Here is a 27,718-nt window from a genome sequence, read left to right as displayed (position 1 = left end):
TGAAAAACTGGAGTTAGTTTCTGAAGCACTTACTTGACTGCTTGGGAGTGAACCGGACCAATAACAGGTCACAAGAGGTCAAGGTGGACAGAAGCATACGGATATCTTTATTCATTTTTCTGTTGCTACAAGTCAGCATTCAAGATATACATAGACATATTAGGAAGCGACAGAAGCCTTCAACATTTACGGCGTACAAGTCATCTCCTTGAACCGTGAGGCCGCGGGAACACTTATGCGTAATTAACGCTTCAATTCTATTGCTTTGAAAACAGCCTCACCACAGTTGGATCACTTTCTGGCCTTCACTTCATTTGGAAATAAATATCAAATATATCATGTATTTGTTATTGCTAACATCAAACCTAGCACACAGGTGAGATATAGTTCTCACTTTGATGGTATTATTCTTGAAAAGTAAACCTTTTTACAGAAAATAACAGTCTGGAGCAATTTTCAGGGATACTGGAGGACATGCACTAGGATGGGATCGGAGGGCAAAAGTGGAGCGTCAGTTGGGAGGATCATCACGCATGCATTTGGACATCAGCTAACCATCCTTTTCGAGTTCACTCTGACGTCCACGAGTCCCGTCCGCGGGTACGAATGCGAGCTTCAACATGCCGACACACATTCATCATATGTCAGTTCAAAACTGCTGCCAATATTTCCGAGAGGGCCTGTGATGTCCTTTGTGTGTTTGTGTAATCACAGACGAAGTACTGAGTTCGGGTTCCATTTTTTCTCCTTTCGCGGCATCAAGTTTTAAACACCAGTTCCCGTCACTGGTATAAAACAGGCATTCAATTTCATTTTTAACCCTTCAAATTTCAGTTACTTTGCACAAAGCACACCTCCAAAAATGAATTCCATCATTTTCATGGGTTTCAATTGGCCAAAAGTGGACATGACAGAGCCAAAATGTCAAATTTGATGTTAAAAGTATGTTATGGATATACAGTGGTGCCTTGAGATACGATACCCAAAATTTATAAATGAACGTATGATGAACACAATAGCTAAATGTTTGCGTTCACATATCCGTAACTTGCAACTGATGCTAATGTTACACAAACGTTAGCATGTCGGTAGCATTTGGCATTGTTTGGTAGCACTAAGGTAGGGGAGGCAAAGTTAGGTTGTTTCAAATATGCAACATCTGTGACATTAAAAAGCTTCAAGCCTCTTTTTGGATGAATTGATCACGAGTGGCCAAAGTGCTGCACGGCGCTAGCATCTAAAGTTTGCGCAAAAAAAATTATCCGAATGATGACTCGTAAGTCATATCTCAAGGCATCACTGTACATCATGGATAAACAAGTATTTAGAGAGCCGAAGCTGGAAATGACATAATCCGACAAAAATCCACACGCTTGGGAACTCAAACTAATGCAGCAAAAATGCTAGTTTTTCTGAAGAAAAAAAGAAAGTAATGAGTCGGGACAAAAATGGCCAGCACAGAGCCCAGAGGGTTAAAGCTTTAAGCGACATCCAGTCAGTTGCTCTCGTGTGGTGTGTTATGCAAGGGTGTTATCCTGTCTTTTCATCTTTCCATCACATCCAACCCCTCCTCTTCCGCCGCCTCCTCCTCCTCCTCCCTGGCCTCTTCCATCCATTCATCGTGCTCCACTGGCTGGCAGGCCAGAGGCTGAGCCAACGCTCTGTCACATTATCCCGCCGCCGAGTGAATTACTCAGCCTCCATTAGGCTAACGAGAAAAGAGAAGCGGAGAGCGAGATGGCGAAAGGGGCGCAGCGGCGAGTGCAAGGATGGAGGTCGGACGTGGAGAAGAGAGGGATGACGGATAACGGGAAGGAGGGAGGTGGATGGTGAAGTTGACAGCCAAAAGAAGAAAACGAATCACCTACATGCTGTAATGATTCCCTTTTCGAGTCAGCATAACTGCAAAAACGTTGCAGTCTTAAACACAGAGGCTATTTTCATTCCCTACTTTCTAGATCGCTATGGTTTTATATATAGTGGACCTGGATAGTTCTTCCACTAAAAATACCTTTGAAGTGATTAGTGATGATTGACTCTGCGACCAAAAATCATTCACAACTATCTAATCATAGACGCATTCTAAAATAGTGGACTTATTAATGACATCATTGTTGCTGCACAATTCCAACGTATGGGATCAACGTCAGCTGGTGGACCTTCCAGAATAAATATCAAACAAACAAATCAACAGTAATAAAAGTGAGTGAAATCCCCAATCCAACTACAGTGAACCCCACAAACAGCAACAACACACAGCTAATTGAAATCTACTAAAAAAAAAAAGACTGTAATTGCCTATAGCTAGCACAAGAAACAGCAAAGCATGTTCTTCTATTAGACAAAGCAATGGCCTGACTAAATGATGGCTCTTCCCTCATTTCAACAATGTTCTGCTTCAAGATGGTACCAAAGCAAGGCAGCAGGCAGCAAATACTGTAACGGGGGATTGGTTCCCCAAAAAAGATGCAATAGATACATTTGCGAATATGTGGGGTTCACTATATATTGTTTTAAACTGAGTGCATTTTACAAAAAAAAAAAATGTCCAAACTTTGCACTATATGCACGTCCGTATTTTACGCAACAACTCATCCAACAAACAGAAATGATTAAAACGGCATACATTTTTGTTTTTCTCATCAACATTGTTGCTCTCTACTTTTCAAAAATGCATTGTGGGATGTATTGAGGACGCCATATCTGGGATAACTTATACTCACTACACATTCCAGCAGTACTACAAAATGCCCGAGTCGTTATATAGGCCAATAAAATAGCGGACAGGGAGCGATCCCCGACCAAGATGGCTTATGTTGATGATGAAGGACGGAATTCTTTGTTTTGTTTTCGACACCAAAATAAGCAAACCCTGATGTGGTGAAAAAAATAATAATAAGAAGAAAACAGTGTGAGATGACGGCAATGATGAGCTAGTCAGGACATGCACCACAAGTTCCCTCCATAGCCATTCACTTTCTTCAGACGCAAAACATACACACACACACACCCACACATATACATCTATATAAATAGTCAATAAATTAATCAGAATCATTCAAAAATAATAAATAGGGATGTACAGTGTTTGAGCATTTTATGTACTGCTGTCAATAAAGTCGGTAGCGGCTATGGGGGGAAATAAGCTTGACCGCTCCGTCTGGCCTTTCTAGTGGTTCTAACCCACCGGCGCCCCCTCCTGGTTATACCCTCCCCCACGCCCCCTCCCCCCGGGAACCTCAGAGATCGGTGCAGCGCTCCTGCTTGCTGTAATGGTCAAACTGGCTCTTCCAGTGCATCATGTAGGAGGACCAGCGGTGGAACTCCACTTTCCACTGGCGTTCAGCCTCATCGATGTTGTCTGGGGGAGGAAAAGGAAGAGTAGCATGCTGTTCAATTGCCTTTGTCTCAAGTAGCGAGGCTTTGTAGAACTGCGACGTGATAGCGGTGCTACTGTGAGGCCCGCACGGGCCGTCCCCTCGTTGAAGCCCCATCGCGATTTCCTGCCACCGTTGTTATTGTTACTCGGCAGGTCTTACCTGTGATGTTGAGGAGGCGTGGCAGGAAGTGGTTCCAGAAGGCGCACATTTGGTTCCTCAGACCCCTGTGGACCTTGACGGGCTCCGTGTTGAGCGCCACATATTTCTGCTCGGCGACGGTGAACTGAGGCCAGCGCTTCCTGCTCTCCACCGTGCCGTCCACGTTCACGTTGGGGTTGCTAAGCACCAACAAGAGGGACGGGACGGGACGGGACGGGACGGTGACCGGCGGATCCAATCAACCCGATAACAGATTGCAGTTAATCTCACCCGGATCGCGCAAAGTTGGCCCAGTATCTCATGGTGCGGCGACTCAGCTTCTCCTCCTCCTGGGTGTAGTTGAATCTCTTCTCCAGGGGAAGGCCGAAGACAAACTCAATCTCGTAACCGTGGATGACGCCCATCCACTCGGGCCAGGGCAGGTTGGATGCTCGGTGGTCGAACAGGTAGAGAAAGACCCCTGATAGGAGAGCGTAGGATGAGAAAAAAAAACTTGGAATTGTGGACGAAAGAGAGATTGACGTGTAACTCTATAGTACTGTTTCCCCAGATTTTGTGGGGGGATTTTGATTTCAAAACCAATTAGCAATCAATTTGTCGTGTATATGTGTTAATATAAGCCAATCATACATTTATATGAGTTTGCAGTCGTAACGGCCCTCCGAGGGACACCAAAACCCTCCTGCCTTTCGCCAGGATGCCACAAGATGGTGCAAAAGCAATATTTTAATATTAGACAAGCGTTTGGCCTGAGGCGAGCGTTCCAGCAAGTAGTTCCAGGAAAGAATGCATGACTAAGCCAGTTTGCGGGAAGGTCAAATGAAACGGGGTTTAAGCGCACCCGCATTGGACTTGAGAGCGTTGTGCTGAGCAAAGGCGCGAGCAAAGAAAGCTAGAGGGCAGATGACGTTGTGATCGCCCACGATGTCATCCAAGGCATCGCGGTTCTTGGCGCCGTTGTTCTCGTCCATCCAGTCAGTGTACTGCAGCACCACCGCCTCCAGGCCGATGTCGTTAGCGTGCGGCACGCTCAGCTTGGCACCTTGCGGGGAGAGGCCAACGTTCAGCGGCTAACCCTAACGTCGAAACGGACGTCCGGCAGCGTGCCTATCCCGGGAGAGCCTCACCTTCCAGGAAGTCCCCCCTGGAGATGAGGCTGTCGTTGTCCTTGCTGAAGCCGGGCGCGCCGTACAGCAGGAAGTAGGTGCCCTCGTCCTGGTTGACCCCGAGTAGGACCTGAGTGTCCTTAAAGTTGCCCGCGTTGAGCATGGCCTCCGGCGTGTCGGGCACAAAGTCGCCGTCCACCACGGGGACGAACGAAAAGCGAAAGATGGACATCCACGGGAGGACCTGCTCGGAAGATGGCACAAACGTGCTTGACAGACAAGATCGACATGCGTAAAAAAGGTGCGCAGCGCTATAAAAATGCTTGATTGAATAGCTGAAGAGGGTAAAGAGCACGAATGCCTTGGTTTTATTATATTTATTTCTGAAATTTGTAGTGGCCCGCGTCTGTAAGGGGGTGGTGGTCCGACACCACCACTGATGTCGGACCCCCGTGTGGCTCAAACTCCGCTGTTGCAAAAAAGGGCGCACGAGTCTAGGTAAGCCCGAGTTGAGGTGCACGATGACCGAAAGGCGACACACACCCCCGTGTTTCAAGACATTTCAAGTCTTTACAGTTCGGAGGAGGCAAAAGAGTGTGACGTGACTAGCGTTGCCAGTGACCTTGAAAATGTAACGCCGTTACTTTACGTGATTACGTGCTTTAATAAGTAGTGTAGTTACTTAGCTGATTACGTCATTTTAAAAGTAACTAAGATTACAAGTTACATTCAGCATATACCGACAACCTTGCGTAACATAAAAATGTCACCCGGTTTTGCCATGTGAGTTTTTTAACAGTGACATAATAGTTTGTTTTGGTTTTGACTTACCAGAGTTATTTTTATTTTTTGAAAAAGTGTCTTTTCTGGGTTTCACTTAACATAAATGGTATACTTGTTTTTCTTTTAATATATATAAAAAGACAGTCTTTCTAGACTTCGCTTAAGTTTTTTTTTCAATAAAATATAAAATTAAGCCATTCTTTTTTTACTTGACATATTTAACAATTCATGTATTAATGCCGGCAAAACTCGACATTTGTAATGTCCATTGTTTATATAACAATCAAATTTGGGGACCTCTTGCAATCACACAATCTGGTGGGACTTTCGCTTTAAGCTTGAACGCATACTGCGCTATGACCCATGTTTTTTTTTTTTTTTACATACTGTTATTGAAGCTAGATAACACTATGTCGACAGCACAAAGTGTGCACCAAACCTTCATATTTCTGTTTTTAGCTGACACCGACTCAAAATAGCGACTATTTCCAGTTTGACAATGCGAAACTCCCTCCTTCCTCTTTAAAAAAAAACTGACACCGTGCATACACGGTGTCACTCCCTCAGACAAGAATGTGAAGTTGAAGTCTCTCACAATGCCTCGCTATGTTCACACTAAATTCCAGCGTTTTACTTGCATGTTCCATAATGTACAGTTATTTGAGGACTGCCTTTATTGAGCGCTATGGTGTTAGGAACGTGGTGTCCTCCTGTATTTTATTATTCATCAACCATTAGTTTTGTTGAATGCACAATTCGTGTGTGATGGAGGCACTGTGTCTGAGAGGTTTTGTGTTGTTTATTTAAATCAATTCTTTCTCACTGCTGTAACCTGGAGGCAGTTAACTGTAACCGCCTTTGGTGGCGAAAAGTGCAACTCCTTGAAATATTGATGTCACCTGTAAAATAGAATTAAATATATTCTACGAAGCAACGTTTTGTGGTATTTGAAGATTACTTGACTGGAAAAATAAAAAATAAAAAAATAACGCGTTAGATTAGACGTTACTGGAAAACGGGCACATTTTGGAGCAACGCGTCACCGGACGTGACGGTCATTACCTGAAACTCCTGGTCAATGAGCTCCTGCGGCGTTTTAGTGCGTAGACAGTCGACCAGCTCGGTGTCGTTCCCCCAGTTGCAGCCCACCAGTTTGGCCAGCTGCGTGGCCCGTCGGCGGGCCTCGGCCGGGCTGACGGTGGCCCAGGGAGTGTTGGGGACCCCGCTCTGGAGGATGGCCCTGGTGAAAACAGGCCGGCTGTCCGGAGACAAGAGGTGGAATCCCACCGAGGCGCCGCCGGCACTCTCCCCGAAGATGGTCACCTTTTTTTTCAAGCAGACAAACAAGCCCGAGCCACTCATCACAGCGAGCCGACGTCCAATCGGGCGTGCGGAGGTGAAAAGAACCTGCTTGGGGTTCCCGCCGAAGGAGTGGATGTTGTCTTGGACCCACTGCAAGGCCATCCTCTGGTCCAGCAGCCCCACGTTGCCGGGGGCCTCCGACGAGCCGTCCAGAGCCAGGAAACCGAAAGCGCCAATGCGGTAGTTCATGGACACCACGATGACCGTCTCCGCGTAAGCCAGGTAACGGCCATCGTACACGTCCAAGGATGAAGATCCGCTGTAGAATCCTGCAAAAACAAAAAACCTTTGGCCAACTATAATGACGGAAAATGTCGACAGTCACAAATTATCGTCAGGCAAGTCTCACACGGCGGATATCAAAAGTCTACACACCCCTGTTCAAATACCGGTTTTTGTGATGTTAAAGCAGCACTGGGCAAGAAATCGACCTTAATAAAAAAAATTCCGCAACTCTTTTAATGAAACATTGACTTACAAGTACAGTAGTTGAATGGGACTTCATGCCCTGAGGGGACCTGTATCGTTTTTACTGGCACAAAGCAACTTTGAGGAGGATGGGATCAACCCTGGCACAGAAAAAAATACAAATGTCCTGAATTGCTTTATGGCATACTCACTTCCTCCTTTCGCTATAAGGACGGCTCAGGATTTCGCGACACTTTGCGCTGGCACGCATGGGAAATGTGGTTGATTTTTGTCAAAACACTACCGCTTTTGTCCGCTTGGTGCCGCCATAATCAACAAAAACTGACATATGACACAGTGTTCCTTTGAAAAAAAAAAGCCAAGGCCAAGACACCAAGACTTTTATGTTTTCCACCAATAATGTGAACCATAACCCGCATGTGTCGCAGGAACCGTACCTCCGCCGTAGATCCACACCATGACCGTGAGATTGTGAGGTCTGGGTGATGGCGGCACCCACACATTGAGGTAGAGGCAGTCCTCACTCATCTCCCTGTTGGGGTTCCACATCTCGCTGCCCGTGAAACCGGGGAAGGTGGTGTCCACAAACTGGTAGCAGGCGTAGGGATAGTGATAGGCGTCCAACACGCCCGACCAGTGACGTTTGGGCTCGGCCGGGCGGAAACGCCCCTTCCCCACGGGCGGCTCGGCGAAGGGGATGCCCAGGAAGGCCGTGACGTGGCCCCGCTCCAGCACGGGCATGTGAATGCCGCGGACCCGGCCCGCTTGCGTCACGACGGTGAGGTCCGCCTCGCTCTGGGAGGATGCGCTCGGAACCAGGAGGGAGAAGAGGATGAGCGGGGTCAAGAGAAGGACGGCGGTCTGCATGACGGCGACCGAGACGCCAAACACCGAGGGCGGGGGGTGGGGTGGGGGGGATGACTCGCAGCTCTGTTTCCCCTCAGACCTGCAGACGTACGGACACAGGAGACGACGAGATAATTGGATTACCGGAGCGATGAAGAACAGATCCAAAGTGGAAGAATAAATCAGATGAGGACATAAAAGCAAGGACATCCGGAAGCATCGTCAAGGTAACCACGTGGAACATAAACTTGAGGCTTAGGTAGGAGGCGGTATAACTAAGACGATATGAGGGCAAAAACAAGGACAAAGGAGGTCAAATTCTACTGTCTACTGTTCACAAACCACTCTTGTTTACAAACAAGAGTTTGGAACAAATGTTACGAAGCTTTTGAAGTGACATTTGAATGCATAGCAGTAAATACTAGCGAAACCGCTGAGCTTGCTCGTGTGTCGTCATTTGCGGTTATTGTTGTCAAAAGCAATATTTGGGTGAGTGTGCAAGCTGGCGACAAGGCCAAAATAGATCTCCTATACAACAGAGCGGGAATGTTCCAAAATAGTGGCGATACCCTACACACGCGCACACAGTTGGCCCGAATGCTAATTTTGTCACTATGACAACCATACATCGCAAAACATAAATAGCCGCCTGGAAGCAGACAGGTGGTAGACATCTGTGTATTGTGGCACATTGACACCGCAACTCAAGTGGAGGCTCGCCTTCCGCCGGTTGATTTGTTTCGCCAATAAGCAAAGTGGTTTCCTCCCCCGTCGGATGTTGACATGGCGGCTTCAATACAAGAGTGACCGAGCGACATTGTTTGCGGCACGACCGAGGGATCCAGTCTTAGCAGCCCCGGCGAGGACACGAGCGGCAGCTGGATCATCTTTTTATAGATACGCGGTACAGTACCCGAGTAGAAGGAGGAGAAATGAACGAAGGCTCTATAGAACGCGCATCCACAACTGAGTAGGTGGAACCCAAAATCAACATGGAGAGCCTCAGGCCTGAAAGTGAACAACGTTTGTTTTAAGGCACCTGTCTGCCCACAATGCATTTGTGCGTCACATTCGACCGCCAAAACTCAAGACGTATTTAACCCATGCTCTGGGAACTTCCTTGAAAGTATCAGCAATGTTTGCTTTCTTTCTTTCTCACTAATTATTTATGACTGACCCCCAAAGAAAGGCCGCTGGAAGCTAGTGGGTAGGGTGGGGGGGTGGCGGGGGTTGTTTCCGCCCTGATGTTTGGATGTGGACAGAACCATTCCAGTACAATGTAAACATTTTGGATGGGATGCGTTTCTCTACGGAAGTGTTGGAAAGAGGAGGGTGCGTGTGTCGGGGAGGGGGGCCACCGAGTGGAAAGAAAGTGTGTCACTTCTCAAATTAGACCGAGGAATTTGTGTATGAAGTTCACAGGAGGATTGAATTTACAGGCAGAGACGGTGGCAAGAGGGAGGGGCGGAGGGCTTGTCATATGTTTCCAAATCCCATCATGGAAAACACTCTTTGAATGAACGGAGTGACACTCATCAATGGACATTTCATTAGGTACCTTTGCAGTTTCAAACTGGATGTGGTGCAAATAACGCATACGTCTCCTTACTGCGAATGACTGACTGATCATCGCAATTATCTTCAGATCAACAAATTGACTTGAAATGATTCCATTGTCGACAATGGAATGATTTTGGTTTGGATGCGCGTTTTGGTGGATGCTTCAAAGCGTCAACAAGCCTGTAAGCCGCCGGCTTATTCCAGTGTTGCGCAGCGGCTTGACTGGCAGCGGGGGAATTTTCCATCTGGCAACAGCACCGGTGCATAAACATAAACACACGAACAGCACAATGCAAAAAAATGACACTTAATTAGGGGTGCAACTAATGGGTATTTTAATATTGATTAATCTGTCAATTATTTGTTCGATTAAACTGATTTTTTAAAATGTATTTTAAACAATTTATTGAAAAAACTGACATTATTTTAAATTGACAGTACAGGAAATCCTCTAACAAATTGAATATGATGGAGTTTGGTCCCTGGCATACATCAGAAAATGGGCAAAATTGTGGATCACTGTTTTCCAAAGTCAAAGCAGATCTTTACAAATGCATTGTTTTGAAAAAGCACAAAGATTATCAGTCCGCTTTAATGGACAACTACAGAAATCAGAGGATATTTACTGTTGAGAGACTGAGCAAGGTCTTAAACGATGACTCGATTATCAAAATAATAATCAATTAATTTGATAACCAAAAAGTTGCTTATTAATTTATTAATTGTTAATTGAAACATTGTTGCACCGCTATACTATACTCAGTCTGATATGATGAGGTTATGAAAAGTCAAACGTCTGCTCTGATGCAAAAACTGAAAAGCTCTCAGTGTTGCCAGTGGCAGCACAAATGAGCCACACGCACGTCGGCTGTTCGCAATTTGACGGATTCATTCGGGTCGCTTGCTGAGGACGATTTGTTTTCTAGCGACTTTGATTTGCGCTATTAGAAACAAATGTAAAAAAAAAAAAGCATTCTGCTCATTCCGGGAATGCAGAAATTCATTTCAGTTGTTTTTAGCAATGGAACCAATTTACAAACTCCACACAGGATTGGAACCCACATCCTCACAGTTGATGCAAAAAAACTTTTGTTTCTAAAGTTGAATGGTAAGGGGAAATACTGTAAAGGAAAATCACATAAGTGGGGAGAGGGGGCAAAACAGGTTTGGAAAATGTCATATTGTCGTTAGTCTTTTTTTTTTTCTAGAAGGCGATGGGCAAAGAAAATGGGCTCGAATGTGATTTTTGCTTGCCGAGTCAACGTACAAAAAATAAATGGAGCAGTCGTCGCCGTGTGCATTCTTCCGTCATCGAGCAAAAGTGAAGCTGTGAACTGTGATCAGCATTGATCTGGTAACCATGGCTACGGGTGATGTTGCAAAGATGAACTTAAAGGGCATCATGTCATTTTACGTCGCGTAGGCTGACAACGCCAGCGGACGGACCGGACGAGGCCAGCGCAGGTTGTGATCGAACGCTCCTCTCCTCTCGCGCTGGCGTCGACGGACACGGCAAGCAAATCGTTCCAATAACGACGAATGCATGAATCATGGAAATAAGCTGTTATTTTAGGGTCTGACCTACCTGGCTTCCCTTGGGCGGCAAAGCGAAAGTGATCACTTGCTAGCAGGCGTCGCCTCCTCTTTCCTCTTCTTCTTTCTCGGACGTACTAATGCACAGTTGTGGACAAAATGTGGTGCAGTTTCTTCTCCGAGCAGCGGTGAGTCGTGCTCACATCCAGCAGCAGCAACAGCAGCAGCAGGACGACAACACGAGAGTCTGGAGGGAGAAGGGGGCGGGGGGGGGGAGGGGGATTGCGAAGGCTTCGCCAAGTCTCGCGACAACTCACACGAGTACAGTCCTAGCACAACAGCTTCAGTTCCTTTTGTCGCTAAGATTTCACATTCAAGATGTGCAGTAAAAACCCAACAGCTGCACTCTGAAATTAAATTCTTACTTTGCTAGTCTCCCTCCATGTATGCTACCAATAAAATATTTGTATTTTTAAAGCGATTTAAAGACAATTAAAGACATATACTGAAGGAAGGGGCCCTTGCAATGTACAATTGAATAATGACAATTCAAAAAGGGTATTCGAGTTCAGCAGTAATAGATTAGTTCATGCAAAAATAAGAGTATAATGTGCAAAGATGCCTGCATTGGACTATTCGACGATTGTAGGGTGCAGAGGCATTGCTCAATGTAAACGTTCAAGTGAGCAGGCAGAAAAATATTGCAGTGTGGTGTCACTTTTATGCAAGTTAACTAGAAAGACATTTTATTGTTCAAAAATAGTCTTTACAGGCAATGCCACAGCGGGTCATCGCCACCGAGGTACTTTTACCAAATATCTGTCTTGAGTTTGCCACCGATACTGGACTTAAGCGTAAGAAAGGAGAACACTTTGACGGTCGCCTTTGGTCAACAAAGGCAGCAATGTCGGGAAGAGACCGAGCGAGAGGAGAGTGAACGAGGCACTGCAGCGGACAGATTTTAATCAACTTAAGTGCCATCAAGCCAACCTGTCCCGCCTCGCTCTTCTCCTTCGTTTACATTAAAACACACGCACGCGCGCGCATACGCACGTGCGCACTCGGGCACTGTAGTGGGAATCTTGTGCAGTACACATTTTTTTTTTTGTTGCATTCATCGTCCATGACTCCAACAACACTTTCCACTTCATCATTGTAATAGCCATAATACAATATAATGTAATATAATATAATATCATATAATACTCTGAAATTACCCTGAGTGTTACTAAGTAAACGTGTGACGTGATTTTGCCCTCAGCTGTGTGTGCTTGAAACAGTTTCATGACAACCCTGTTGGAGTTTACTGTAAAACTAAACACACAACATTAAAAACGTACAAATACTGTTGTTTTAAATCCAAGACATGAGCTGCGCATCGCCAGTGCTAATGCTAAAGTCAACGTAAATCCCAATTGGCATGCTAACAGGAAATTAGCATCTTCTTCCGGGAGTGATATTCCTTCTAATAACAAATATTCATAAACAAACGCTGTAGGAATTAGTTAATATGACAATACTCAAAGACAAATATTGTAACTAATGTGTGTAAAATGAGTTATACTATATTTATAGAGCTCAATCTAAATTTCCTTTTTTTTTTCTATAAACGCCCAGCCCTCTTTAGTTGTCTTGACGTTCTTTCTGACTTGGACAAATGTTCATCCTTCTGAAAGTTGTCCAGTTGTTGAGTGACATGTCAAATATGACACGCAGCCAGGTGAATTGCGCCTTTCGTCTTGTAGCAACAGTGCACGGCATATGCTTTGGTGGCCATGTTAATGTCAGCGACTAATCTCTAATAGCCTTGCGCTGACTGCGGCCTGAGCGCGCCGACTGCTGATCCAGACCTCTTATCTAATTGCCACTGCAGCAACACTGACTGGGCACAACATCAATCTCTAGCTGCCTTCTTCTTACCTCCGCTCGCATCTGGCGTGCACATTCCTTCCCTCCTAACTGGCGGCTCATCCGCCTGTGCTTGCTGATGCGCCATTTGTGACTTTTGCTTACATTTGATTAGTCCAATGTTTGGACGTTGGACTGCGTGGAAGTCAACAGGAATAAACATCTCTCTCTGTGACCCTCTGATGATCGAATGAGTAGGTCACATAAAGGAGTATTTAAAAGACTCATCAATGCTTGAGTGAGTAGAAAAGCAATCTTGAGAGCGAAAAACCTTCAGCAAGGCCAACGTATGGCATGGAATGATGTCCCTCCTTGGACAACAACAACTCACAAAAGGACACATGGAGCACGCGGCAGCTAAATATACTGCAGTGCGCTATTAAAATAAGTAAATGCTCTAAATATGTCAGCCTCACAATCCCGTAGGTCAGTCACACTGATATTTTTAGTGCCTATTCAAACTAAATGTACTGTTTTTCCTTAATGATCAAAGTGTTTAAACGTCTTTATTGTCCTTGGCAGCTCGCAGCTCACATTCACCATGAGCATCTTTCACATTTGCAAATGACGCGATTGATTTTTCCAAAATATGACTTTATTCATCTCACTAGTCACTTTTATCTTATTTCGTGCATTGAACATTTGGGCTGTATAATGCAGCTTGGCAGGCCCAAATTCCTCCCATGGAACAAGATTACACTGACCCTCAGTGGCTCAGCACTGACATTACGCGACAGTGGTGCCCAATTTCATTTTACATCATTTTTTTCCCATGTACTACAGATGCACCAAATTGTCAATGTAGTAGTAAAATCAAGATAATCTGGATGCGCTCTTTTTTTCTACTTCAATACATTGCCGAAGTACTGGATCGGGACTCTGTCGTGGCAGATCTTCAAAATCAGGTGACTCGAACTCGGGTGCAAAAAAATGCGATCGGGACATCCCTATTTACTAGCACTGTACTGTTTTTTCCACTATCGTCTGACATTTCTGCACACGATTAGAGCGATTAGGGCATACTAGTCTCAACTCTAAACAACTTTATTTATATACAGTAGCACGTTCGCAACAACCACAGCGCCAACAGAGTGCTGCACATAAAACAAAATACAGTAATTGAAACAATACAATCATAAATAAAATCTTTTCTATTTAAAATCCCTTTAGTTGAACAATTACATGATTACACAATTACCGGTGACATTTGGTGCTACTAGTGAAGTGGGAGATGTTAACAAGTGGAAATGTGTAAGTTCACTAGCAGTACGAACAGCACACAGTTGTCAACAAGTGCACAGTTTCGTTTTGCTAGTAACATGAAGGTATTCTATTAGTGTGCAGAAACGTCATCCAGGAGTGCAGTGATGCTCAAAGACATTTCTTACTGTGCCCTGGCGCCACCTAGTAAACTGCCACATGGGCACGGTCCGCTGCCGTGTTCATCCGCCTCACGTTGAGCTCTGCGGCTAGGCCTCGGGATCGCTTGTAAAAAAAGAGCGAGAGCTGGCGGTCCATGAGGAAGTTGTGGTAGAGGGTGGCGAGGCGGGTGCAGAGCACCAGCTGCCACTTCTTGTTTCCCACATCCATGGCTGCGGCCAGAGCTAAATGGTAGTAGCCTGCCGCATCAAAAGGGTCCTGGAGAGAACAAAGGTGAACAGAGTTCACATGGACTTAAAATTGTTTATTTCAATAATAAATGACTAATGCAGGGGCGGAGCTATGGGTGGGCCTGGGTGTGCACAGGTTGACACACTGCCCACCCAGTGAGATTCATGAAAAAAGATATGCTTTACAATTTTTTGGTAAATTATTAAATTATTTTTTAATTTGTGTTTCGTTGTATTTTTTTTTTTTATTATTATTTTTATTGAATATTTAGAACGGCATAATTGAGGTTGTCTAAAGAAGATCAGAACTTCATATTATTCAGTTTGTCATTTTATTTGAATATATGATGTGTTGGGACAGTAGGATTGTGCTCAGTGAGAAATATTCAGGCCCACCCTGATTTTTCCAGGCCCACCCATCAGCCACGTTCTGGCTCCGCCCCTGGACTAATGTATAAACATTTACATTATTTTGCCTTTTCATTATAGTCAACTAATTTAAGATGGAATAAGTTATATTTTTATATATATATATATATATATATATATATATATATATATATATATATATATATATATTTTTTTTTTTTTTTAATTTTGTGAAATTATTTTGCAAGATATTTTTCATTCATGTATGCAAAAGGTTTCATTAGACGATTTTGCATTTTATTATTTACAATGAATAATTATTGCATTAAACAATACCCCCCCCCCCAAAATTACAAATATACTGTATTTTTATTTAGATCCTTTATAATAAATTAAGCAATTATTCAATGACACAAATGAACCCTCGTCTTTGTGTCCAAAAATCCTGTACCTTCAGATTGTAGAAAAGGATGTCCCCCAAGGTCCGATAGACCCTGGCGTAGTAGAGAGCTTCCTCGTCGAACTGCAGAGGGGCCGGGCAGAGGCTCAAGGTCTTCAGGTAGTAGTGTTCAGCCAGCTCACACTGACCTAAATGATGATACAAGGAGGCCAGACGATGGTAGGCCACTCGCTCGTTCAGGTGCTCTCCTGCAGGGAAAGGCGCCAGTTGGCGTACAGTCAGTAAACGAATCCAACAACAAATCAGGCCCGATCGCTATGCCTTGTGCAAATGCAAAGTGCCCCGCACTCGACTACCACTCGTGCTATGCAGGCTGCCTCTGGTGGTACGTGAACGAATTACGGAATCAAAAGTTCAAATAATGTTACAGAGACACAAAGGTTTTTATTAATCCACTAGAGTAGTCTATTTGTCATGTACACTTAGGTTGCACTTAACTTTTAAGTACAATACATTTGCATTCAATCTTGAAACTGTCTAGGTACCATTTTTATTTCTTTTATGTTTCAAAGTACATTTTCCTATATTTAAATGCAAAGATAATGTTCAAATAGTGCACAACGTTACAGTGGCTTCTAATAATATTCGATATACTTTTCAGGAATAAAACTGACTGGCAGATTTTTTTTTTTTAAAACAACCTACCATACTTCTGTATTTTACTGTTGGTCCTAATGGTGGTACTTGGGGAGCTAGGTAATTGATGTATCTTGGTGTAAAAACTAATTTAGTAAATTGTGTCACTTGACCCCAATCCACCCGTTGACGAACATGCTCCCACGTTCATGTAAACACTGCCAGAGCTGAAATGAATTTCTAGTAGGTATATAAATGATCAATAATCAAAATGACAAGCAGAGGGCGCCAAGGGTCCAATTTTGCTACAGGCCAACTCTGTAGTCACAAAGTAAGAGGTCAATCCAGCAGAAGAGTAAGGACTTGCCACTTCCTACCCAGCGTGATGCTGATGTCCAGAGCGGCGTGAGCAAACTCCACAGCTTCCCCATACAGTTGGAGATCGAGCATGACTTCTGTCAGCTTGTTGCACAGCCTCAGCCTGCTGGACACAGCGCCACTCCTGGCTGCGATGGGAAGAGCGCGATCCTGCGGCAGCAAGCGCACAACACACCTCAGGCCGAAGCAATGAAAGCATTACTGTACATGTACAAAAAAAAAAAAAAACTGGCTTTTCTGATGACTTTTCCACACGGACCAATGTTAGGCCCATGGAGCAATACGTGTGAGCCAGGAGGAGAGAGAGAATGTCCAAAAACAGTTTTGGGGGGCACGTACCCTGTAGTAGATGATAGCCTTGTCTCGGTCCTTGCTGCTGTTGAAGAAAATATCACCAGCAGCTTCCAGCAGCTTCAAGATGAATTTAGTGTCTCCTATCCTCAGAGCGACATCCTGAGCTACCTGACAACCACATGAGACAAGAAAAAGAAAAATCAGAAGGAGAAGTGAACTGGAAAACAAAAACAGAACTCAACTGTGCCATGTACAGAATGTGCAGCTATTTAGAATCAATATTTAAATCCTAACGCGACAAAAACATTGAAATGAAATACATCATATTTTACCAGGCATGCTGATTATGAAGAGTGTGCGGATCACGTCAGATGTGCTAGTCAAACTTGGCTGTTATGGTTTTGCTCTGACCAACCAATCGGAGGACAGAAAAATGCTGATGTTTGAAATCGGATTGGGTTCACACTTGTTAAAGATACCCAAAAGCACTTCGACAAGTGTATCCTCATCCACTAAGTGCGAGTTTCGCAAACCGCCCCATTGCTAACGTAGCTGGAGTTACAACGGCCTTCTCTCCACATTGTGATGACTTGGCAGATTAGATTGACATAGCAACACAGAAAGGCTGAAATCCGACCGGACAAAAAAAAAAAAAAAAAAAAAAAAAATCAATCAACCATCCACACACCTGTACATAAAGTTCCACCAGTTCCACCTGGCCGAGGAGGTGGTAGATTTTGCCGGCTTGCAGCCACCCGTACGCTTCCTTCTCCCTGCGGCCCAGGTCGATGAAAATCGCCAGACTGCTTTTGGTGTGGTCGAGAGCTGCACGATAGGCCCTTGAGGCGGTGAAGAAGCAAGCGCGCGTTTCAGGTCACAATCGAAACAACGATCGGAAGAAATCCACAAGTTAGCATTTTGCACTTTAGTAGTACTGGCAGCGCACTGATGACGTAGTGCGCAGTTTTGCCTCATCAGTAACATAGTTGTTCTACTAGTGAGTGGATATGTCATACACTAGTGGGGAAAAAAAAAAAAAATCAACAAACTAGAAGAACAATTGTCTAACTACTTTTTTTCCCTCTACAATGGAACACTCGTCAAAGTTACCCGTAGAGCAAAACCGCGCACTAGTTAGCAACCGCATGCTACAAGTATGACCGCATTCATTATGTGATGGGACACCTGTGTGTGGCCAGCGAGAGGAAAAGCTGGCTGATGGCTTCCAGCGCGTCGCCCTCCCGTTCTCGGTCGGGTGTCCCTCGAAGCAGCCGGACCTGGTACTGGCTGTAGATGATACGCCGGGCCCGGTCCGGACTCTCCCATTCGTAAAGGTGGCACAGGCGTCTTACGGCCGTTAGCTGGCCTAGCAAACATCCACAGTGAGGTGATATGGTGTAGTCTGCGCACATTCTCACGACACGATCCCAAACTGTTTGTAGGAAATAAGAAGAATGTCTGATTTGGGGTATCGCAACGTAAGCCGTTTGGCGATTTACAGTCGGAGAGGTTGGCTTTGATCGCCAGCAGCAAAGCCCACTCGTAGCAGCCTTTCCCGTGATGCATCCGCCGCTGCTTCATGCAGTGCTGTCCGAGCTGCAGCAGCACGGCGATGAAGGTCACCTCGTGCCCTCCATCCAGTGCGGAAAAAAGCTGCACGGACTCCATCAGGTGCTTCTGTGCTAGTTCTTTCGCTCCGGCCCTGAGACACAGCAGGCCTTTGTGAGGAGAAGGAAGCACCGAGTCCTTTAGTAAAATTCCACTCATATCATCACGGGATGCTAATAAGTACAAAGAATACCAAGGTTAGCAAGAGCTACCGCCCAGTTTGACATGTCTTCATACTCCTGACAGATGTCCACGGCGGCGTGATAGCTTTCTACCGCCCGGCGAAGGTCACCCGTGCACCGGAGAGCCACGCCGCGCATGTTGAGTACCAGCCCTTGACGCCAATCAAAGAGTCAACACTTATCAAGTCCAACCTCAAGTCATCGTCAAGTTGGGGCTTTCATCAGTTTTAGTCACGCAAGTCCAAATTCCTAAAATTGCCGGCTTCAAGTTGAACTCAACCCAAATGTATATTTTTTTCCGAGAATATGTTCCCAGCAGGCCCACTAGTCATAACGCGGCATTCTGATAAATTTGTGGAATATGAATTAAGCAGCAAGATCCACCCGTTTTATCCATCTCACGGGGCGGCCATTTTGTCACTTCTATTGACTGAAAATGACATCGCAACTGCTCAGGGCTCAGGTAACGACCAATCACGGCTCCGCTTCAGAAAACAAGTTAGCCGTGATTGGCCGCCCCCCGAGACGGCTAAAAACAGGTGGATTAACTCTTATTCCACAAACGCAATATTAATCGGAATGCCTTGTTTTAACTAGTGGGACCGCATAGAACATATTCTTGAAAAAAATATGTTTGGGTTGACTTGCCCCCTTTTAGCCTAACTGGAGTCAAGTCATGTGACTTGAGTCCCCCATATAAAGGTAGAAACAAGATTGAGGTCCAAACATCAAAATCCACAGACCTTCCAACGGCGTGGTGCAGTGCTCCGGCAGGGCGGCCAAGAGCGAGTCCAAGACCTGCAGCCCCGCGCTCGGTTGAAGGTCGTGGATATAGAGCCACGCCAGCCAGATGAGGGCGCTCTTCTGTTCTGCCGTCACGGGGGAGGGCGGGGCAGCGCCCATGAGAGCGCGCATGAGTCGGATGGCGTGGCCGAGCATCCCGTGCTGGTAAAAGAGCCGCGAGAGGCAAAGGGCCAGCCGGTGCTTCAAAACTAAACGTTGTCCCTGGCATGGCGCTCCTCGAACATCGGTCAAAGAAAGACAGCGGTGCAAATATGGAGCCATGTGGGCTGGGAACGAGTCCCTGTCCATCATGGTGTTGTCGGAGACGAGGAGCAAACTGCCGAGGCCATCGGTCAGCGTCGCAGACGGATGCAGCAAGGCGCTTCCGGCTGAGCAAATACTGAGATGGCGGAGCCCCATTTTCCGATGCAGCCTCCCCAGGGTTAGATGTCCTCCGCTGGGGGAGACGCTCGACTTCCCCTGAGCTCCGGCGCAAAGAACGAGGAGCCTCTCTAGGTAAGGGATAACTTTCGCCCCCTCTTTATGAGTCCGGTGGTGCATCGCAAGAAGATAGCAAGCTCGGGCTTCAGCCATTGCGTTTTGAGACAGAACCGCCTTCTTGAGGGCGTATTCTAGAACCGAGCTTTCCTTCACACATTCCAGGCAGTGCGGCGTTCCCGTTAACAAGGCCGCCAGTCGCTCGGACGTGCCAAAGAAGCTCTCCGTGTTCTTCTGTAAAAGATAAATGGCAGCCAGGTTGGAATAAATGCTCGCCAGCAGCCTGACGTCTGAAAAGGTTTCACGGGGAACGCCGAGCGCCTCCTCAAAGTAAACGCGGGCCTGGCTGAATTTGGACTTGGCGGCGCAGAACTTGCCCAACAGGAAGCACAAACGAGTCTGGGACCACAAGAGTCGCTTCTTCCTGGCGGTTTCCCTGGCGACGGAAAGAAAGGAAATCAACTCGTCCTCGCATGAGTGGCCGCAGAAGATGGAGGAGGACACAAGTTCAGGAGTGAGTACGTAAAGGGCTCTGAACTCATCTTTGGATTCTCGTCCTTCCAGGAAGGACAGGAGCAAAGTGATGTTCTCGGTGTGTTGTCTTTCTTCAGCTGGCTGAACGGTGAAACGAGGACCTTTCACCAGTTGGCCTTCAACTGGATCCATCGCATCCTCTTGAGTTCTCGTGCGAACATACTCAGGGGATAAATGCTTCTGTCGGTCGAGAAGCAGCACCATGTTTTCCTTGAAGTTGGGCTCAACTGGGGCCGAAGGACCTTTTGCAAAAAGAAAAACAAAACGCTGAGACCAGAATCTCCCTCATGATTGGGACTCCGTGCAAGAACCAGTCAAAAAGGACTTACTTGACCGATTCGTCTTGGAGTCTTGGTAACTGAACACATCTGAGATTGAACGATAAAAATACATGTTTGGATCTTGCATTTTTCGGACTATGGAGCCGAAGTTCCTGTTAGCAATTTTAACAGATCTCTTTCACAAGGACGCCGCTAGGGATGTAACGATTAATCGAAAATCGAGTAAAAATCGATTCAAAACAATTAATCGAATAATCAAATCGATTAATCCATTTGATTAGATTTGTCTAAAAATGATGTCTATAAATGTTTTTCCATTCCAGATGCATACCAAATTTTGTGTAGATCAAATTATGCGCTTAACCAAACATTGTGTATTGTGTTTGTGGAGGAAAACACTAGCGTGCAGCATGGTAGCGAGTTTTTTTTAAAATCGAATCGAAAATCGGTAATTGAAAATCAAATCGGGGCTTGAGTGAATCATTACATCCCTACCATTGACAGATTCCTTTCAGACTATTTGGAGGGCTTTTCACAATGGATTTCCATCCAAAATAACCTCGTAAGCACAACAAACAAATAACGTTTGACATTTTTACCTAGTTCGTAGTTACGGCCAATATCACTTTGAGATGTGCTCTTGAGCAAGGCGGTCGTTTCCTTAATGACCTGGTCTTCGCGCAGAGTGAAAAAGTCGACTTCTTCTCCGTCTAAAAGAGCGTTTACCGAGCTGGTCACGCGATAAGACAACAAACGACACGTCATTGCTTCTGAAAGCCGTTTTTTTGCATGTTTTCCGTTTTCATGTTGCGGCGGACACACTCACTCGTAAGTGTCACCCGAGGGTTTCACCTGGCTCGTCCGCACCAGACCCGCTTCTCTCGTTTCCTCCTTCATGCCCAAGAACCAGCCGTGGCAGGACACCAGTCGGCCCGCGATGATGATGCGATCATCCGGGGACACGCTCAGCTCATCTGGACCTTCTGCATCATATTGCACGGTGGCTACGCATGTGCCTGTGGCTGAATATAGCAAGATGATGATCTTAGAAAAACAATTCAAACAGGATATCCACTGGTTCTATTTTGGTCCCAACATTACAGTGATTCCCAACAAGTGTGCCATGGGAAATTACGCAATATCACTTAATTGGTCCGAAAATCACGATTTATTTACACTATTTATGATGGCGACGTATAATGATAAGAAGAACAATTAAACACTTTTCCACTAGATGGCAGAAGGTCAAATTAACCACTTTCCACTTGTTGCCATGCATGCCAATGGAATAACAGCAAGGTTTTCAACTAAAGCAGCCCACAATTTACACAGACAGTACGTTTTCAAGGATACTATGAGCTCATCGTTACTTCAGCACAAACTGACACCTCGACTCAACCCATTAGTACGGCACTAATATTAGCCATTCTACGAAGAGGATAAAGAACATGAATGTGAGTACCGTTATATTGTCAGTGAACGAGTACATGTCTTTGCTGAACCATTTGTGTTTTAACAGTTTCTTAAAGTGTTAAAAGTACCACAGCATAGAAGCTAACTAGCGTGAGCATTAAATTAGTGGACTAAAGACTAAACAGCGTGGTCGCTTCAAATAGCCTACAATTCAGTTTAGTTCTAGAGTAAACTTCAACGGGGACAGGCAATGAACAGCTCAGACTCCCTTTGATGAATTGTTTACGAGTTGCCGTGCCAAACAGCTGATTGTTGATTGCTGAAACAAAATAAGTAAAAAAGAAAATTGGTTGAACTGCTCATATCTAAAAAAAAAAAAAAAAAAACTCTTTAAGTGGAGTCACTCGTATCTCAAGGCACCACTGAATGGGCCTTGGCTCGATAAAGGTTGGGAAACGTTGCAATAATCCAGTGGATTGCCACCTCACCAAAGTGCAGAGGGAAGTCGCGGACAGGTTTCCCATCACCCACCAAAATGCTCTCTGCACAGGACTTAAGAAACCACCTGCGGACACGTCACAAGAAAGACAGCGGCCGATTACGTCATCATTGCAGAGTGTGATACATTCGCTCCACCTGCAAAATATCTTGTACGCACAATATATATATATATATATATACACACTACATACTGCAGTTCATCTTGCGTGCCCTTGCTATTTCGCTATATCTTTTCGTCACGGCTTTCTAAAGTATACATGCTGTCAAGTCTTACTTTTTAGAGTTGTGCGCTTTCAGTGTAGTTGTGTGTAGATGCAGCTTACACAGTATAAAAGCAAGAGCAAAAGTAATCTTGTACTGTGTGGTTTGGTTGGACATTCTAGCGTTTAAATATACAATGTTTCATTCGCTTTTGCTATATGTAATGCTGCTGTGCGCCTGTTAAAGTCATAGTTGTTCGAAGATTAATAATCACATTGATGCTAACGATATGCCAATATCGTTAGCATCATCTATGGTATTTTGCATTCAACGTTTGCAATAATCTAATGGACCTTGAACATTTTGGTGTTCAACATTTAATACTTCATACATAAACTGCAACTGGGAAGGACAAATAAACTATTTTAAAAGATTTTTTCATAAGGTCTCACTCCCGTATTTTTTTACCTATCAGCAGCGGAACCCGGTATCTCCCGCGATAAACAGGGCTTCACTGTATTAGGTGTTCCTAATGTTTTGACTCACTGATGAAAAGGTATCACGGGCTCCAGTGCAGGTTTGGGCGCGGTGCCTCGGGCCCCGTCGGCCAGGCAAAGGACAGTCCAGCCCGAGTCAAGGAAGGGAGGCTCGAAGAGCGCGATGTCGCCCTGCTCCAGGTACAAGTCAGCTCCGGAGGTGCAACTGTCAAACATCTGGCTGGCGGTACAGCGAGCAAACAGTGACGCTGGCAACACAGATCACAACACTCTTGAGGACACCATTTCACTCATTTTTCAATAAAATGTCACCACAGGCAGACTCGAGCCACCCGACTTGACTCGAGCCAGCCGACTTGACCCGAGCCGGACTCGAGCCAGCCGACTTGACCCGAGCCGGACTCGAGCCAGCCGACTTGACCCGAGCCGGACTCGAGCCAGCCGACTTGACCCGAGCCGGACTCGAGCCAGCCGACTTGACCCGAGCCGGACTCGAGCCAGCCGACTTGACCCGAGCCGGACTCGAGCCAGCCGACTTGACCCGAGCCGGACTCGAGCCAGCCGACTTGACCCGAGCCGGACTCGAGCCAGCCGACTTGACCCGAGCCGGACTCGAGCCAGCCGACTTGACCCGAGCCGGACTCGAGCCACCCGACTTGACCCGAGCCGGACTCGAGCCACCCGACTTGACCCGAGCCGGACTCGAGCCAGCCGACTTGACCCGAGCCGGACTCGAGCCAGCCGACTTGACCCGAGCCGGACTCGAGCCACCCGACTTGACCCGAGCCGGACTCGAGCCACCCGACTTGACCCGAGCCGGACTCGAGCCACCCGACTTGACCCGAGCCGGACTCGAGCCACCCGACTTGACCCGAGCCGGACTCGAGCCACCCGACTTGACCCGAGCCGGACTCGAGGCAGCCGACTTGACCCGAGTCGGACTCGAGGCAGCCGACTTGACCCGAGTCGGACTCGAGGCAGCCGACTTGACCCGAGTCGGACTCGAGCCACCCGACTTGACCCGAGTCGGACTCGAGCCACCCGACTTGACCCGAGTCACCCGACTTGACTCGGGTATAGGAGTTAATGAGACTAGAATCAAGACTTGAAATCCTTGACTTGAGTCTTTTCATTTGCATGTTTTTTTTTTAAATGTAATTTCACACCATACCTCTAAATTTTTAAGGGTGGTGACATTTACCATGAATCTTTACGATACAATATAAATCTCGATTAGTCACCTTAGTTACATAGGCAATTATATTTGACCAGTAAACAACAAACAAGTCAGTATTCTCTGATCTACACATTATTTGCTTGTATAAATTTATGACTATCATCCTGTTTGTATACATGTACCTTCTTGCATGAGGACACATATGTAGAGGACATGAAGTGTGTCCTCCGGAGCGGAAACTTCAATTCCAAGATGGTTTTCCAAGGAAAGGAGCCACAACTTCTGGTCAAACAATAGATGCTCCATACAATGACCCAGCCGACCTATTGTAAATATCATACGAGAGCTGCATGAAAAACATATTTGAAGATAAAGACTTATGCTCAATGTAAATGTACACAATATTCTCAAATTACCGTGCGTGTAATATGTGGTGAACTTCCACACTTCCTCGAATGCTTTGAACGTGACAAAAATCACTTGCTGTTCACTGTCAATGCCGACCAGGTGAGCAGACAACTCCTATTTGACACAATATTCCTTTTTAGATTCATATTCGTTTATTGGTTGATTGCGTTCATGCCAGTCTGTACTCTTTGACTTAAGGAGTTGAATAAGCACTTCCACTTTTACTAAAATGTTTTTGTTTCAACACAAGTCTCTGTACTTCTGCTTGGGTACAAAGAGAGCTAATTCCAATTCAGGTTTTTTTTTCACCCCCCCTAACTACCTCCAGAAGCTGAGTGCGAAGCTTCCAAGTGTGTTTTTGCGACATACCTCAATGAGAGCGCTGAGCTCAGTGCTGTCGGCCTGCTGAGTGCGCAGTTTCCCTCGCAGCATTTCCTGCAACTCCTCATGTGCAGGAAGACGCTCAGGACCCATGACCACATCCAGGCGCACGGGCAGAGCTGAGCACAAAGTGCACTAAAAAGTCAGGGATCGTCATCCAAATCTTCCTGGATGCCTAAACATCGACATCAGCCGTTTATTTTGAGAAGTCCAGTAACTTAACACCAAAAAACAAAACAAGTAGTATTTTGTCTCATTGTCAATTGTGTGTTTAAAAAAAAAAAAAAAAAAAAAAAAGTTGAGTTGCCTGTTCTGGTAGCGGTTTGAGACAGACTTTGAGATTAATCAGTGACTTCAGAGGGTGAATGTATAAACTGCTTGAAATGGACTCACATGACATCTTTACTAGTGGGGTCATTTGGGCTTTTACACAGCTCTGTTTTCACGAGCTTTCGACAAACACATGCAATATGGCATACAGTATATGCAAAAAACAAGTGACCTGTTGGAAGGTTCTCATCGGATGTTCCCTTCAGACTGGCAGCATCTCTCAAGAAAGCAGCACCTGGAGAGGAAAGGAAAAATAAACATTTAAATTATATTTGTTCAAACTGTCGCAATGCCGTCCGCCTAAAAATCAACCACTACTAAAGGGCATTGTTGAATATTGTGTATGATTGACAGGATTGGGTACAACATTATGATAAAAATTTGAAAAAAGAAACATTTTTCATACCAAGTCTGCTGTGTCGTCTGCTTTTGTCCATCGTGCTCGCTTCTGCTGGTCACACAAGCACACTGTGAGGACACACATCAGCACTTATCTGAGGAGGAAACAAGTGTCAGGCCCACATGCAGCGGCTGCTCTGGCTCGCCAAAATAAAGGTGAAATAATGAAGTCATCATAGACAGTTACATAAAAAGTCAAATAAACTTGTTAAATTAATTATTTTACGTTCAGGAATTAAATGTTCCACATTTAAAAGGAAGGCTTACCCTCATGGTGCGACTCTTATTATCCGCTACACTCCTTTTCCTTTGGTTCCCTGGTTGCCAAAATGCTGATGTACAGGTCTTTAGTTTCCCAAAGACTACTCTTAAATGTGTGCCTGAATGCACGCTCCCTCAGTCCTGCTGTTTGTTGGTTAATCATCACACACTGAACAAACAAACCACTTTCCCCCAAAACGGGGATTGGGTGGCCTGTGTGGGTGGCTGCGTGTCGCGTCAAAGAGGGTCCAGACTTTCCTTTCTGTGGGCAAGAGGCTGATATTGGGTCAAACGTTTCACATGCCAAACCGCTGGGTGGCGTAGGCTACTGCCACTGCACCACACGACGACTGGAAATCGACGCGAGTAAGGCTGACTCAAAGCGGATGTTCAAACGATTCATACTTCAAAATAAAATACCCAAGTTTTAGGTTTCTTTTTTGGTCGCGCAAACTCAAAGTAAAACAACCAATGAACACGAAATGTTTCGGTACAACACTTAATCAATTCCACTGCTATAATGCCTCAGTCGATGATTGGAAGCTTTCCGCCAGATCTCATCCTCGCTTTTGTCTTGACAATCCACCACCGGGTGTACCCTTCCTCGATCATTGCGAGGCGCTACCTTGACACCAGAAGGTTGGGGCCCAGTCAAAACAATGCATCTTAAATGGCGTCTACAATTTAACGGGAATCCCGAACGCCCCCCGCCTGATCGTCGATTCTCGGCTGGTGTTGCTTTTTGAATTGCAACTCGACCAGCCTCCGCCGCCGCTTTGTTTGCGTTTCGCCGACCTCGCACGGATGTTTTTGTCTACTGCAGATGGAGGCGGCTAGCGGGCGACTGCTGTTAACGTAGCCTGCCGCGGGGGATCGGGGAGCAGAAAGACGGAAGACCGAGCGAGCGACAAACGGACGGACCTCCAGAAGAGCACCGCTTCCGCACCGGGTCCCATGGCGGACTAGGACCCGTGTTCTGTCCCGTCATGGTTCCGTGCTCCGTGGCGGCTGCCTGCTGCAGCCTGGCCCTCTCGACGTGGCTGCTGTCCTTCTGCTTCGTCCACCTGCTGTGCCTGGACTTCACCGTGGCCGAGCGGGAGGAGTGGTACACGGCCTTCGTCAACATCACCTATGTGGAGCCCGCCACCAAGGCGCTGCGCACCGACAAGTCCGAGTGCGGCCGCTACGGGGAGCACTCGCCCAAGAGGGACGCCAAGGGGGTGGTAGTCCTGCCCGCCTCCCAACACGACCGCCAGGCCTGCGACCCCGCCACCCCGTTCGTGGCACCGGCCCACGCCGGGGCCTGGGTGGCTCTGATTGCCCGCGGCAACTGCACGTACAAGGACAAGATCCGGCACGCCGCCGAACGCAACGCCTCGGCCGTAGTCATATTCAACGTGGGCTCGGCCAACGCCAACGACACCATCACCATGCCTCATCCGGGTGCGCCCTCATTTGCTTTCTCCCTCTTACGTATCTCGTGATGAGCGCCGTGATTTGGGGTGGAATCT

General features: G+C 46.1%; 3 protein-coding genes across 7 annotated transcripts in view; 1 reads left to right on the top strand and 2 right to left on the bottom strand.

Annotated features, from left to right (window-relative positions):
- Positions 1 to 78: 78 nt before the first annotated feature.
- On the bottom strand, positions 79 to 11,433 carry ache (acetylcholinesterase (Yt blood group)). Its single transcript, XM_086014666.1, has 9 exons — positions 11,211 to 11,433; positions 7,657 to 8,165; positions 6,836 to 7,059; positions 6,491 to 6,751; positions 4,667 to 4,889; positions 4,381 to 4,581; positions 3,810 to 3,999; positions 3,540 to 3,718; positions 79 to 3,361 (listed from the first exon to the last, which is right to left on the bottom strand). The coding sequence occupies exons 2-9, from the start codon at positions 8,084 to 8,086 to the stop codon at positions 3,240 to 3,242; spliced, it is 1,830 nt and encodes a 609-aa protein (XP_085870792.1). The 5' UTR covers positions 8,087 to 8,165; positions 11,211 to 11,433; the 3' UTR covers positions 79 to 3,239.
- A 2,206-nt stretch (positions 11,434 to 13,639) lies between these two features.
- Positions 13,640 to 27,600, bottom strand: sh3tc1 (SH3 domain and tetratricopeptide repeats 1). 5 transcript variants are annotated; one of them, XM_086014637.1, is made up of 20 exons: positions 26,214 to 27,600; positions 25,954 to 26,041; positions 25,720 to 25,782; positions 25,206 to 25,352; positions 24,845 to 24,950; positions 24,611 to 24,751; positions 23,301 to 23,499; positions 22,541 to 22,617; positions 21,466 to 21,661; positions 21,239 to 21,369; positions 20,688 to 20,726; positions 19,287 to 20,600; positions 18,555 to 18,695; positions 18,253 to 18,471; positions 17,939 to 18,119; positions 17,442 to 17,592; positions 16,799 to 16,921; positions 16,459 to 16,609; positions 15,497 to 15,693; positions 13,640 to 14,704 (listed from the first exon to the last, which is right to left on the bottom strand). In XM_086014637.1, the coding sequence occupies exons 3-20, from the start codon at positions 25,735 to 25,737 to the stop codon at positions 14,471 to 14,473; spliced, it is 3,765 nt and encodes a 1,254-aa protein (XP_085870763.1). In that variant the 5' UTR covers positions 25,738 to 25,782; positions 25,954 to 26,041; positions 26,214 to 27,600; the 3' UTR covers positions 13,640 to 14,470. The 5 variants fall into 5 exon arrangements, with proteins under 5 accessions (XP_085870763.1, XP_085870738.1, XP_085870746.1 ...); XM_086014612.1 differs by having other exon boundaries at positions 25,206 to 25,336; XM_086014620.1 differs by having other exon boundaries at positions 25,206 to 25,336; positions 25,954 to 26,015.
- The window catches only part of rnf150b (ring finger protein 150b), a 6,586-nt gene continuing 5,629 nt past the window's right edge, over positions 26,762 to 27,718 (top strand). The window contains exon 1 of the mRNA XM_086014679.1: positions 26,762 to 27,650. Within this exon, the coding sequence (XP_085870805.1) occupies positions 27,194 to 27,650 (457 nt within the window). The 5' untranslated portion in view covers positions 26,762 to 27,193. The remainder of the gene's footprint in view (positions 27,651 to 27,718) is intronic.

Source organism: Filicampus tigris, chromosome 2 (genome assembly GCF_054856515.1).
Source record: "Filicampus tigris isolate MCC_2025a chromosome 2, RoL_Ftig_1.0, whole genome shotgun sequence".
In the NCBI taxonomy this organism is placed as follows: domain Eukaryota; kingdom Metazoa; phylum Chordata; class Actinopteri; order Syngnathiformes; family Syngnathidae; genus Filicampus; species Filicampus tigris.
This window is presented reverse-complemented; position numbering and strand designations above follow the sequence as displayed.

Coding starts and splice junctions, on each gene's coding strand:
- sh3tc1 (XM_086014612.1), bottom strand. CDS start 25,984: ATGGACAAAAGCAGACGACACAGCAGACTTG. Junction 21,662..22,540: donor CGACTTCCCTCTGCACTTTG/GTGAGGTGGCAA, acceptor TGCTATATTCAG/CCACAGGCACATGCGTAGCC. Junction 16,610..16,798: donor AGGCTATCATCTACTACAGG/GTACGTGCCCCC, acceptor TTGCTGCCGCAG/GATCGCGCTCTTCCCATCGC.
- ache (XM_086014666.1), bottom strand. CDS start 8,086: ATGCAGACCGCCGTCCTTCTCTTGACCCCGCTCATCCTCTTCTCCCTC. Junction 6,752..6,835: donor TCGGCGGGAACCCCAAGCAG/GTTCTTTTCACC, acceptor TTGAAAAAAAAG/GTGACCATCTTCGGGGAGAG. Junction 3,719..3,809: donor GCCAACTTTGCGCGATCCGG/GTGAGATTAACT, acceptor GTTGGTGCTTAG/CAACCCCAACGTGAACGTGG.